The sequence below is a fragment of the Pseudorasbora parva genome, chromosome 12 (genome assembly GCF_024679245.1).
Source record: "Pseudorasbora parva isolate DD20220531a chromosome 12, ASM2467924v1, whole genome shotgun sequence".
NCBI lineage: Eukaryota > Metazoa > Chordata > Actinopteri > Cypriniformes > Gobionidae > Pseudorasbora > Pseudorasbora parva.
Window position 1 is genome coordinate 18,710,411 of NC_090183.1, and position 14,854 is coordinate 18,725,264.

The following is a 14,854-nucleotide window of genomic DNA, read 5'->3' on the forward strand; positions in this document are numbered from 1 at the left end:
GGGGGCACGCGAGGCGGGCTATGGGGCGATGCCGCGGGTGGAAGATGCTCTCGCGAGCTATCTTTCGCCCGAATCGGCATCGTCCCTGAAAGCTCCGGTGCTGCCCACCAAGCCATGTCGTGACACCTCGGCTTTGGTGGGCAAGGCTTATATGGCGGCTGGTCGGGCTGGTAGTTCCCTGCACACACTTTCCATTCTGCAGGCCTACCAGGCCGACCTCCTGAAGGAGCTAGACAAGGGGGAAGGTCCCTCTCCGGAGGACATTTTAGAGCTGCGGAAGGCCGCAGATTTGTCTCTCCGCATTACCAAGGAGACGGCCCGTGCCATTGGCCGCTCCTTAGCTGGAATGGTAACTGTGGAGAGACATCTCTGGCTGAATTTGTCGGGGATAAAGGAGAAAGATAGATCGTTTCTCCTTGATTCCCCGATCTCGCCTTCTGGTTTGTTTGGGGACGCGGTTAACGCCGTGGTCTCCAGACACCAGGAGGCGAAGAAGCAGTCAGCGGCCTTCCAGCAATTTCTCCCTCGCCGCTCTAAATCAGGAAAGGCTGGCCCTAGCGGGCAGCCTCAGCCGTCTGCCAGCTCCTCGCATCGGCAGATGCAAAAAGAGAGCGTCGCCTCTAGAGCCCCTCCTCCGGGAGCTTGGCAACAGAAGCGGCGCTCTCACCAGCAGCCAACCGCTCCTAAGGGCGATCTAAGGAACGTCCTTCAGGCGCGGAAGGCTGCCGGGAAGAAGTCCTAGCCACGGCAGGGCTTCTAAGGGCGGTCCCCCCCACGAAGAGACAACCGAGGTTGTTCTCTTCGGGGCGCCCTGGGGAAATCAGTGTGGTAATCCCGCCGTCTATGACGCTTCGGGCCACATCGATTTCCTCCGAACGCACGCTGTCCCATCCGCCTCTGGAAAGACCTGCGGTGGGACAGTTCTTGGTCCGCACATAGAGACTCGTTCCCAGCTTCTCCCTGCCGGTCAGCCGCTTCAGGGGGTTGGGGACGAGCCTCGTGTAACATCCGACGCCAGCCTCGAGAGCCCGTCTGTACGCCTTTCCCCCGATCGCTCTGCTCCCGGGAGTCCTGGAGAGGGTCCGTCAACAAGGGGTCAGCCTACTTCTAGTGGCGCCCCGTTGGCCGACCCGAGTTTGGTTCTCGGATATCATAGCTCTGTTGGCAGGTCAACCATGGCAGATTCCTCTGAGGAGGGATCTCCTGTCTCAGGCGGCGGGCACGATATTTCACCCCCGTCCGGAGATTTGGAACCTTTGGGTCTGGCCCCTGATGGGGCCAGGTACCTAGAGGCTGGCCTGTCGGCAGGGGTGGTAGAGACCTTACTCAGCTCCAGGGCTCCATCTACCAGGAGACTGTACAGCCTCAAGTGGAATGTCTTTTCCACTTGGTGCGGGGAACGTGAGGTGGACCCAGTTAACTGCCCGGTGGCTTCAGTGCTGGAGTTTCTCCAAGATCGTTTCTCCGCGGGTCTGACCCCGTCCACACTCAAGGTGTACGTGGCTGCCATTGCGGCTTTCCACACACCTCTGGGTGATGGGCCTTTGGGTAGGCACCAGCTGGTTGTACAGTTCCTCTGTGGGGCTCGGAGGATGAGGCCTGTGGCTCAGTCCAGAGTTCCTACTTGGGACTTGGCAGTGGTTCTCGGAGGTTTGGCTGAGGCCCCCTTCGAACCATTGGAGCTGGCGGAACCAAAACACCTGACCTTTAAAGTAGCTTTTCTCCTCGCTATTACCTCTCTTAGGAGAGTGGGAGATCTCCAGGCCTTGGCGGTAACGCCAACTTGCCTGGAGTTTGCCCCGGGTGGAGTAAAGGCTATTTTACATCCTAGGCCGGGTTACGTACCTAAGGTCCCATCAAGGGTGGTCAGGTCACTGGTTCTACAGGCATTTCATCCTCCGCCTCATGTAACGGCGGAAGAAGGGAGACTTCACTTACTCTGCCCGGTTCGGGCACTTAGAGTTTATTTGGAGAAGTCTGCACAATGGAGAAGATCTCAGCAGCTGTTAGTGTGCTTCGGTTCACCTAAGAAAGGGTTGCCTGCTTCTACTCAGACGATCAGTAATTGGATTGTCCAGGCAATAACCATGGCCTATCGGGTGCGCATTTTGCCTTCACCCTTGGCCGTGAGGGCTCATTCCACCAGAGGCATGGCCTCTTCAGTGGCCCTCCTTTCTGGGGTCCCCTTACAGGATATCTGTGAGGCGGCTGGGTGGGCCACCCCGCACACTTTTATCAGGTTTTACAGCCTAGATCTCCCTGCGACGCCTGGCGCTAGGGTGCTCCAGTCCTAGCTGTGCCCGGTCTCCGGCTTCACACTAGGGCAGGCGCTACCCTCGGTGTGGCCTAGTGGGTACTCATCCCCATTTCGTCGTTCCGACGCAGTGTGAAGTTCCCTCGATAAAGGGAACGGCTCGGGTTATGTATATAACCCTTGTTCCCTGAGAGGGAACGAGCACTGCGTCGCGCCGCCACACCTCGGCACGCCTGGAGCGCATGCTTCAGAGCAAAAAACTGCCGCCATTATGCGCCGGCTCCCCTTTTATACTTCCGGGTACGCCGTCACAATGACGTCATCACGCACGCCAATCGGATTGGTCTAGTTTCTATTCAGACTTCAGAGCCGCTGATGCTTAGGGAGCATCCCCATTTCGTCGTTCCGACGCAGTGCTCGTTCCCTCTCAGGGAACAAGGGTTATATACATAACCCGAGCCGTTTTCTCATTTAAGCATCTCTTTTTGACAGACAGATCTAGCTTCAATGGCAGGAGAGATTGATATGTCAAAGAAAATAAAGAAATGATCAGACAGTGCCACATCCTTAATAACAATCGATGAAATGTTTAGACCATTACTGATAAGTAAATCTAGAGTGTGTCCACGATTGTGTGTGAGTCCATTTACATGCTGTGTCAAATCAAAAGTGTTAAGAACAGTCATGAGCTCTTTTGTTGTACTGGATTCAGCATTGTCTATGTGAATGTTAAAATCCCCAGCAATAGCAAAACAGTCAAACTCGGAGGAATTATTGATAACAGTTCTGTAAATTCCTTAATAAAGGCTGGAGAGTACTTTGGAGGCCTGTAAACAATGATAAGCAGGATGCGTGGAGCACCTTTTAACACAATACCCAGATATTCTAGAGACAAATATTCACCAAATGACACTTGCTTACATTGAAAGACAGTTTTAAAAAGAGCAGCAACACCCCCACCTCTTCTAACTGCTCTGCAAACACTCATAAAAGTAAAGTTAGGAGGGGCTGCTTCATTTAGGACTGTTGCGCTACAGTTTTCTTCTAACCACGTTTCATTTAGAAGCAAAAAATCGAGGTTGTTTGTGGTTATTAAAGGGGGGGTGAAATGCTGTTTCATGCATACTGAGCTTTTTACACTGTTAAAGACTTGGATTCCCATCCTAAACATAGACAAAGTTTCAAAAACTAATGTTGGGCGTTTGATGGAGTATTTCTGTGTCAAAAATACTCCTTCCGGTTTCTCACAAGTTTCGGAGAGTTTTTTTCGAGTATGGGTCTACTTGACGTTAAAAAGAGCGGAAGGTCCTTGTATGGGCCGTACGGGCTCTTCTCCCGGTAGGTTGCGCGCGCGCGTGACTAGAGCACGCTGTAAACAGTCTCTCAGGTGCAGATCCAGTCGTCCGTGAACACTTATGTGGCGCGCCGTGCTCCACTTTATTCCTATGGGTGACGTCGAGCGACTTCAACGCTTCAGCACAGCATTCCGGGAAGGCAGCGCTGCATTTGAACCAAATTTGAACGCAGAAATGACGGGAAGCTTCACAACATCGTTTCAGTTCCGTCTCAAAATGGATTTACACGCCACTGCTGTCACAGAACTTCACCAAATCAGACCAAAGAAGTGTGTTTTTGACGGAGCAGTCCCAGCGATAAAGGTCCTGCTTTGGAAGCAGCCGGTGAGTTAACTTAAACTGCTTCAAATGTCTGTGCTGTCGGCTACGGACGCATGAGTAAACATCAGTAAACGACACGATCGCGTGCTTCGTCATTCAAATGCTCTAACGGTTACTCCATTGTTGTTCTGTATAACGTTACAGTATTCTGACGTGCAAAACCGTTTTGCTTGCTACTTCTAAGGTCTAGTCGCATACAATAGTCCATAAACCGAATCATGTCCTCATACACTGCGAGTAAAGACACAGAAATGTGGAGAGGCCATTAAATACAGTAACTTACATACCACAGAGACGGACGTCCTGATGTTGCCGTTTCTCCTGTTCAATTTATTTCTCCCTCAGATTTGATTCTGGATCATTATCTGTATTAGCTGACATAGCGATGGGTTCCTCCACGCTTGAGGACGTCACCGCTTTGCGCGCTTGTCATTCTTTAGCTCCGCCCACACGATATGCCTCCAGCCGCTCGTTTTTTTCCGGAAAGACTCGGTACAGCCTATATTTCTTTTATAAATATGATAAAACTAAAGACTTTTCGGAGATATGAAGGATGCAATACTACTCTATAGGTACTCAAGATTGACATGAGATTGACTGAAACTGAGTGTTTCACCCCCCCTTTAAGTCGCTTACTAGAAATGATTTTTTCTTAAGTGAAGAGATTTTTTAAAAGTGCTAAAAGTGTATTAATTTTTTCACCCACATTAGTCTTAGTTTGACAAGTGACAGGCAGCAGATTATATTGGTTTGTTAAACGTCCTGACAAGGCCTTAGACTTTCTTTCACGTAACAGAACAGAGATGGAGAAAGAGACAGGCACACTGGGTTCCCACTTGTTTTGTAAACATTTGATAAAGTTACTGTTATCATAGCGGGGACCCAAAACACATCACTGAGAGCTGGAATCAGTTGTTTTTGGTTCACCTACAACAGATGGAGGAGGGTGTGGGCCCGGGCGTTGTGACCGAAGAAATCTCACAGGAGGAGGGGGAGCTGGGCCCACAGGCTTTGGTGGTTGTGGGGCTCAACGCTTTTTGGTTGATATCTGGGGGCTCGCAGCAATCGATTGTGATAGTCTAGTTTCAACAAAAATCAGTTCCTCCATTTTCTCTGAGAAGCCCAGATGCTGGGATGCTGTAGCGAGGAATGACATGTCCGGTGAGAGGGGCTGTTGCTCTGGTGTTATCGGAAGCTGAAGTATGTTGTCCTGGCTTTCCTGTCCATTTTCAAGAAAGTCATCTTTGGGTGCTGAATCGGATGGGTTGTTCCCTGCCAGTTTGTTTCAGGGCACCAAGCTGACTACTCAAAGAACACCAGAGTCTAGTCTTGAGAGGCTGGTTCCTTTATAGATCTTCAATTGTGTCACAATGGGTCCTGCAGACTGTAGAAAAAGGGTACATATCCAATTCTGGTGTCAACAACCTTATGTCAACTGTCCTTAACCACTGCATTGGGCAGAGGTGGAAAAAGTACACAACTTCATTACTTGAGTAAAAGTAAAAGTACTACTGGTCAAATATTACTCTGTTACAATTTGTTTTCAAAAGTACTTAAGTATTAAAAGTAAACTTCCTTTTTTATGTCAACGCATTATTTTATTTTTGTATAAATGCACACTATGCCTTCATGGTTTAAGCCAGTCAGTGATGCTCCATCTGACATACTAGCATATGACTAACAAACTAATTTAAATGGTAATATAACTTATAAATGTTACAAAGCTGCTGTCATTTTAAGGCTAAATGCACGGATCCAATATACTGACATCTGATATTCCCCCAACTGTTTACCTTCATTTAAGACATAAACACTTTGTCTATGTGAATACTCAACAAAATTAGGATTTTGACATCCGACTTCTTCCATTTTTGCTATAAACTTTGAATCAGTTTTCAAAAAATGCTGGGAAATCATTGACCTTCATGTGACCCTAAAAGAGTGATTCCAGAAAGTATTTTTGCAAAAACCCATACATCTTTTAAAGAAGAAAAAAATCATCCACTGACTTTAAAAGCCGCTACAGAAACGGCTTTTGACTTTGAGGACCTTGATAAAAAAAATTTGGAGTAAAAAGTATGATATTTGTCTTTGAAATGTTGTGAAGTTAAAGTCATAAGTTTCCAGAAAAAATAATACTCCAGTAAAGTAAAGATACTCAAAAAGTGTACTTACCATAATTCCTCAAATAAAGACCGGGGCCTTTATTTACCTGAACTGCCGATGGGAACCGGCTTTTATTTGAAGCAGGCTTTTATTAGGGGCAGGCCTGTATGTCTAATTTCATCTGTTTGAAATATAATTGCTTTATGTAAAACATTTTCAATTTAAAGTGATCGTTCCAGTGGACAAATATCATAGATTTTTTTAAGAAACATTTGAAAAAATATCACCATACAACAACACAATATGCATTTTTTGTAACTCGGAGGAAGGGAACAGAGACGTTACATCAATACTGATGAAATGGTGGTTTCACCTTGAAGCCAGCATCCTTTCAATCTCAATTAAAATTAAAGCTGCAAGCAGCGATGACGGGCCGAAGCCGGTGACATATGTGTCTTTTCAAACACAGCAAATGACCTTCTGTAAAGCCTGTGTACAGAAAATAAACACACACACACGCACACACACACACACACGCAGGCACACACACTCATGTAATTTCAAGCATGCTAAGTCTCAAAAACACCCAAAAAGATAATTAAACTTTGACACTTTGCCATAGCAACAGTATATAAAATATCAGGAATCCATTCGTATGTCTATATCTGTCATGTTTTCACATTATACTGATGAAGTTTGAAGTAAATCGGGTGAAAGTAAGACACACATCCTGCTGCCAGATTATGGCACTATAACTTTGACTGAATATTGGCATGTAGATGTCTTCAGGCCAGGACTCTTGTCAAACATGTGAAGTTTGAGGCAGATCGGACATTGTATGCCTGAGTTACAACAACTTCCTGTGTCATGGCGAAACATCAACTAATTCTGAAACCCATATCAGATGTATATTTTCACTTCTGATGCGTGTGCAAAGTTTCATGAGTTTTCATGTGTGTTTAGGCCCTCAAAAATGTAATTCATTTGGGAGAAGAAGAATGATGGACTGAGTAATTAAAATAAGGTCCTCACACTTCAAGCCCTAAATATCTGACTTCCTGCTGGTTATTATATTGACAGCTAATGACTGTAAATTAGAAAGTTGTCTGGCTCAAAGAGAACAATATATATACAGAGTTTGGTGACTGAAGATTAAACTACCCCCCCCCCCCCCACACACACACACATACTTTTGACAAAAGATTGCATTACTTTTGTCAAAACATGGCACTACTGAGCTTCTCCACCATGCCCATTTTTAAGTCTTTGCCCATATCTACTGGACAGCATGTCTGATGTGTGTGTCAAGTTTCATGTAATTTGAAGCATTTTAAGAGTCTTAAAAGCAGTTGATGTGTTGCCGTGGCAACAGTATTTACAATATCAAGAAGTGCTTACCAGCTTTATATCTGCTTTGTTTTGACATTGTACTGATGAAGTTTGAAGTAAATCGGGTAAAAATAAGATGGTGATTTCAAAACATTTTGAAAGTGACACACTTCCTGCTGCCAGTTGGTGGCACTATAACTTTGACTTCCAATAGTCACATCTGTGTGATGTTACAACGAACACACAGCTGAAGTTTCATCCAAATCAGTCAATGTATACAAAATTTATATCACACTTCCTGTTTCCTTTTTCTCGCCATAAATTGTCTCCTCGCCACGGCCAAGCCGTTTGAGATGTAAAAAATCTGCTTGCAATTTAGCATCCTCAGTGTCTTGACTTCATGCTGACCGAGTTTGATGCTGATCGGGTGAATCGTCTAGGAGGATTTTGTTCAATTTCAGAGCATGCGTTTTCTGAACAACCCATAATAGCTCACTTCCTGTTGGGCTGACGCATAACTTAGAGCATGAATGTTGTTTGGCCCGATAAGATCTATATGTGTACCGAGTTTCATACATCTATGTGCAAGTGTGTTTTATATATGAACCAAGTTTTCAGACCCCAATTAAGGGGGCTCTGTCAAGCCCCCCTGCCACGCCCGGGTACCAGCTTTGGTCCGGCCCTGATGGCCGCAGATTCCGATGTGTGTGCAAAGTTTCAAGAGTTTTCGAGCATGATAAGGGCCCCGAAAGTGCCCAAATAGTCGAAAAAACTAAATTGTCCTTAGAAGAACAATAGGGCTCTGCGCCCTTTCAGGGCTTGGGCCCTAATGATCCAATGGCATGAAATTGCCATGGGTCTACGGAATTTGCATAATACAACTCCGCCCCACTGCGTGAGTATAAAAGGGTATAAAATTGCAGTCTCGCATTTATGTTTACCTGCTGAGGAGCCAAGGCTGAGCACCCCAGCCGTACCAACGGTACAGTGGATGTGGCATGGGGACCTAACGCCTCCGTTTTCTTCCTTCAGGGAAAGAGGTAGCCTGACAAGCCAGACCCACATCAAGATGTTTGGTCTGGAAACTCACCATAGACAATCTCAATCCGAGGGGCGGGATAAACGGTTGTCTTTCAAACTCCCTCTGCACGCGATAGGATAGCGCTACACCAACCAGAGCAACGAAGGTTAAACAGAGCTCGCTGATAGATTAAACATTCGCCGTATCCGGTCGGCTAAACTCCGAACACATCTTCCCTTTTTAAGAATGACTTCAGTGCCGTTCTTTGTTCTTTTCTCAGAGAAAAGCTTAACTGCAAGTCTTCCAGAGTCGCGGTCAGAGCTGATTCGAAAGACCGCCGTTCGCCAGTTTCTGTGTTTACTAGAAGCACGCAAACGCAACTCGGCCGTCGTCATTATGGCCCCGCCCGCCGACTCTATACATGATGTGATTGGGCCGTCCAGATTTTGAGGAACACAGCTCAGAATGGTATTGAGTGCCTAGACGACACTTGCGGGCAAATTAAATTTGCTGCCGCTAGGGTGTGTCTAGATTTCTAGGCTAGGAAAGAGGGTTACATACATAACCGAGATGGTCCCTTTCAGTCAGTACACTCTGGGTTATGTCGGTACTGACAAACTAAATATTCATGCCACAGTGGCTATCTTTCAGCATCCTGGGCTGACCTGAACTCCCTGCCTCGGAAATAACATGAGCAAGGGGCTGGCTCAGCTACTAGGTAAAAAGGAAAGAATATCCCACATGGATAAATGCAACGCCATGCATGTGTGGTATGTGTCAGGCTGATCCTTTCTGCTCCCATTCATTACAGTCTGGACCTGGGCTCTACATCAGGTTCTCAAGAAATGTTTGCTTTAAGAACATGCATTTTCTTTAATGTGCAATGAAATTATATACTTTTTTAGGCTTTGGATAATTTTCAATTCATATAGCAAATGAAATGCAACATCAAAATATATGTATTTGTTGTGGTCTAAAGCATTCTCTGGATACCATTACATTTTGCCCTTTAAGAGATGGTGAGTTTAGATGTAGACAAAGGATTTGATTCAATGTATTTTCGATGGATTAGGGTGTTGGAGTCACACATTTTTCATCTGAGATGCATTAGTATATATATATATAGACTCCAACACCTTAATCCATCAAAAATTAGGGAAAATTACCACAGAACCAGGTCTCATTTGACTTCCAGTCGTGTCTGACCACTGAATATTCTGAAGTTTGTTTCTGAATGAGCGAGGAGGATTTTTCTTGAATCCCTCCCAAATAACATGTGGTGATGTAGGGGTTGTTTAAATATATTTTTTAGGCTCTTTGACCCCAAGACTCAACTAATCTCTACGATTCTCCATCTGTGATCCTTGGAGAGTCGTTGTGCACTCAAACGTTCCTCCTCACCATGCATTAGGACAATATACACACTTGTCCTCTTTTAGGCAGATTTGTAGCATCTTTAGTTAAATGGAGCTTCTTAATTATTGCCCTGATGGTGGAAATGGAAATAATGATTTTCAATGCTTTAGCTATTTTCCTAAAGCCGCTTTCTATTTTGTGAAGCTCAACAATCTTTTGCTGCACATCAGAACTATATTCTTTGGCTTCACTCATTGTGATAAATGATTAAGGGAATTAGGCTTTTATGCCTCCTTATATTTATACTCCTGTGAAACAACACATCATAGCTGGACAATTACATGTTCCTTGTCACCCTGGGGCTTGTACCATGATGGCAGTTTAACAAACTCAGGGTTACAGGATTAGTTTTGAGTTGACAAAACCAAACCATTGTATTAAGGCTTTGTTGGTCCCATGATGCTGATCATCAGCTTGCTCTGTCAACTCAGGCTTTGATCCTGAGTTCAGGAGTTTAGCTGTGACATCAGTAGTGAACAGCCAATCACACGCTGTGGAACTGAGATTCACTTCTCGCGAGACAAGCAGTGAGATTAATTTCTCTCTTCTGCAGAATATTATATGATTGAAAAATATTAAGAATAAAAAAAATACACAGCAAGAAGAAAAGCTGTTTATGAAAGAGGACAATTTAAAGAAAAAAATAGTATATGTCAATGCAAGTAAAAGTTATGAAGTTAGTTTACTTGATATAGAGAAAATTGAACATGTAAGCTCAGTAAGCTTCTTTAAAAAAAAAAAGTTTTATTTATTGATTTGAAAGCTTATTTATATGACTTTATGTAGGCTATTTTTATTACTTTTAACACAGTGCCTATTGATGATTGATTAACTAAAATGATAAATGTGTAATTGATTAAGGGTATAATAATTACATAAATTATATCTAAATCATTCAAAATTATTTTTTTTATAAATAAGCATTGTTAAAAAAGCCAGACACTTTAGTCTTTAAAAAACATTTGCTATGTAGTGACCTTTAATTTGGAGCAGAAACAGGGGGAGTGACTTTATTGCATCAGAGGTGTGTCACTTTACTCACAGCTGATTGGCCCAATTTCAGTTTGAGATCTCTTATCCAGAACATAACCTGCTGAAGCAGGTTAGCTGTGGAACCTAAGTTACCATGGAACGCAGCTAAAAGCAAAACCACTTTAATGGTACCTAAAACCCAGGATTGACACAAACTAAGCTTAAACAAATCAGGCTAGCCAGCTAAACCAGCTTCATGGTACAGGCCCCTGGGGCCTGTACCATGATGGTAGTTTAACAAACTCCGGGTTACAGGATTAGTTTTGAGTTGACAAAACCAAACCTTTGTATTAAGGCTTTGTTGGTCCCATGATGCTAATCATCAGCTTGCTCTGTCAACTCAGACTTTGATCCTGAGTTCAGGAGTTTAGCTGTGACATCAGCAGTGAACAGCCAATCACACGCTGTGGAAATGAGATTCACTTCTCGCGAGACAAGCAGTGAGATTAATTTCTCTCTTCTGCAGAATATTACATGACTGAAAAATATTAAGAATTAAAACAAACAAAAAAATACACAGCAAGAAGAAAAGCTGTCTACGAAAGAGAACAACTTTAAGAAAAAATAGTATACGTCAATGCAAGTAAAAGTTATAAAGTTAGTTTAGTTAATAAAGAGAAAATTGAACATTTAAGCTCAGTAAGCTTTTTTAATAGTTTTATTTATTCATTCTAAAGCTCATTTATATGACTTTATGTAGGCTATTTTAATATAAAACTTTTTTTTAACAAAGTGCCTATTAATGATTGATTAACTAAAATGATAAATGTGTAATTGATTAAGGGTATAATAATTACATAAATTATATCTCAATCATTCAAAATTATAATTTTTATAAATAAGCATTGTTAAAAGCCAGACGCTTTAGTCTTTAAAAACCATTTGCTAAAGTGACCTTTAATTTGGAGCAGAAACAGGGGGAGTGACTTTATTGCATCAGAGATGTGTGACTTTACTCACAGCTGATTGGCCCAATTTCAGTTTGAGATCTCTAATCAAGAACATAACCTGCCCTGGAGCAGGTTAGCTGTGGAGCGTAAGTTACTATGGCGATGAACACAGCTAAAAGCAAAACCACTTTAATGGTACCTAAAACCCAGGATTGGCACAAACTAAGCTTAAACAAATCAGGCTAGCCAGCTAAACCAGCTTCATGGTACAGGCCCCTGGTGTGCTAAAAAATGTAAATATTAATGTAAATATACTTCAGAGATATTTTACTCTTTTAAAATTCTAGGGGTACCAACAATTGTGGCCAATGTGTTTTAGAGATAAGCATTTTTTTCATAATGTTATTTAACCCCTCATTTTTAATTATTTTACTTAAATGAAAGGTAGAATTTTTGTGAATTGTTTTAATAAAAGATCAAAAGGATAAACAATGCAGATTATTTTTTACAGCCATATTTGATCATATTTACCAGGGGTAAATATGTACAGGATCCAGAATGACATCGTCATGTATATACTTTCAGTTTTAAATTTCTCTGGAGGAGCTATGTCATATGTGGTACCATTTTAAAGCTTAGAGTCTCTACTTTCTGGAGATATGCATCACTTTGGCATTTGTTTTAGAAAGTAATGTATTTACACTAAATTACTCTGGTACCATTTCCGCATGGATTTGCCCTACCCAAATTGAAAAGCTTCCCATACATACAGTAGTCTAAGTTCAACATTTTGGTGTCATTTTTTAGGAAACCCTTTGAAGTTACATATAAACTGCTAAAAGTGATAAACATGTAAGTATGTGTTGTCTAAGCTGTTATAACCCAGCTTAGACAACACATACTTACATGTTTATCACTTTTGGCAGTGTTTTATGTAACTTTAAAGGGTTTCCTGTAAAATGACACCAACATTTTGAAGACCACTGTATGTCTGTATAGGAAGTTTTTCGGTTTGGCTAGGCCAAATCCAGGCAGAAAAAAAGTTTCTAAAGATAAACCACTAAATCACTTCATCCAGGGTCATGAATGAAAACATAAAGACACTATGTTCTATTAATAAACACTTTTACCTATACCAATATGCACTGTAAGCCAGGGGAAAGCTACATTCCTTAATAAATCAATCAATGATCTCTCTGTGCTCTCTTTCAGTCCAAATAAAAATATTTTATTTCTTTTCACAACAGATCTTGAGTGGGGTTATTCTGGAGATACTTGCAGAGGATTTTGGAGAATGCTTTACCCCAGAGGTGCAGACATCCTGGACCAAACTGATGGCAGCATTGTACTGGCATATCACGGGGGCCTATACTGAGGTGGGGTGGGTCAAACTCTCCAGCTCAGCGGTCTGAGTTGGCCTGGAGCATTTGTTCCCTCTACCGATGAACATTAGTTGTGAACCATCAGGTCGGCTAGCTAAAGGACTGAAATATAAAGTGAAACAATTTAATAGAATCGGAAAGAAATGAGGCTGAAATCTATAATGTTTTTAACATGTGTCATTCTCTTTCACCTTATTTTATACATATTATTTTAGTATATATAACTCCGACCTCAAAGATGTTGTCTCTGCTGTGTAGTGTAATGTGTTTGTGTGTCTTTTAGGGCTAGTATCTTGAGTTTCAATGTATATCATAAATCACATTTGAATACAACACAATTCATTGTAATTTTGCTCTGAATCACTAAACCTACTACAGCCCAATGTTATTGTTTCAACTTTATCAAGAGTTCTTCACTCTTACTCCAAACTGAAAACCACACAAATCTCAACATTTTAGTACTTTACTCAAGTGTATTGAGCTTAATTTTATTCTTAATTGATTTAGAATTTGTATTGCTTCTCACATAATATAGGTACAATATATCAGAGAAGTATTTAAAAGTTCTCATTGCCAAGATATGACCCAATATTCTCAGATCTGCATTCTAATGCTGTATCAGACCCCAGAGATCAAAATTGTGTTATGCATTAACTCCATCTTTTCTACACAAAACACACATTTCATTATTATATTATATTTTATGCTGATCAAAAAGATAGATAAAAAAACATGTGCATTCTAGTGCACTCTCAGACACTCACAAGCTCACTCACCATCAAAATAGTGGTACACAATAATACACACATATTCTTTTTTTCCACCACCTCCTCTTTGTCTTCGCTCTTACAGTTTCTCTCTGTTTCTCTCTTTTTGTATTACTATGACAGTTTTTCATTATCTAGCTAATTCCACCTGCTGGCAGTGAGCCTGTCTCTGTGCGACAGGCTGTGTCAGGTTTCCCTTGAATCACACACATCCACAAATAATACACAAACAATGGTCCAGTTGTATAATATGTTATGTATTAAAACTGACTGCAAACTTTTGAAAACCTGTTTTTTTGGGGATTATGCTCTGCCTATTAATTATATATTTCCCAAGCACGCACGCACGCACGTTCTCTCTCTCTCTCTCTCTCTCTCTCTCTCTCTCTCTCTCTCTCTCTCTCTCTCTCTCTCTCTCTCTCTCTCTCCTACAGGCTAAGCAGAGGGATCACATATTTAAATTTCAGCCACCTAACATGGATGTTCTACCTTATATTTTTTAAGTGTTATAGTTTCTGTGTTTAAATTTATTAAGGTGTATTAAGTATTGCAATATCATCAGACTGTTTTTTCTTTTTTCTGGTACATAATACTCCTTGGAGGAGTCATACTACATAAATACAAAAAAATAAGATAGGAGTATGAATATAATAAATAATATCTTAAATAAATAAAGCACGTGACGTGTCATCTATTACAAATTATACAGCCTTTGAATTCTGACGTTAGTCTCTCATTCCTTTTTCGTTGACTTCTGCAACATGATGAGCTAAAACTAGCTGTATTAATAGTCCAGACAAAAATCCTGTATGGCTGCATGCAAAGCCTACTAGAGTGCAACTAAAATCTACAACATTGTTATCTCAAGTTATATGCATACAATTCTGTTTACATATACATTTGTATCTAACACAAAATGTAATCTCAATTAAGCTAAATTCTTTGCTGGTCTAAGACTTAATACTATCTGAGATACTGCTG

General features: G+C 41.9%; 1 protein-coding gene across 1 annotated transcript in view; it reads left to right on the forward strand.

The window, feature by feature from the left end:
- The window catches only part of cygb2 (cytoglobin 2), a 110,821-nt gene extending 96,991 nt beyond the window's left edge, over window positions 1-13,830 (forward strand). The window contains exon 3 of the mRNA XM_067459415.1: window positions 12,972-13,830. Coding sequence (XP_067315516.1) covers window positions 12,972-13,136 — 165 coding nt within the window. The 3' untranslated portion in view covers window positions 13,137-13,830. The remainder of the gene's footprint in view (window positions 1-12,971) is intronic.
- Window positions 13,831-14,854: the final 1,024 nt, after the last annotated feature.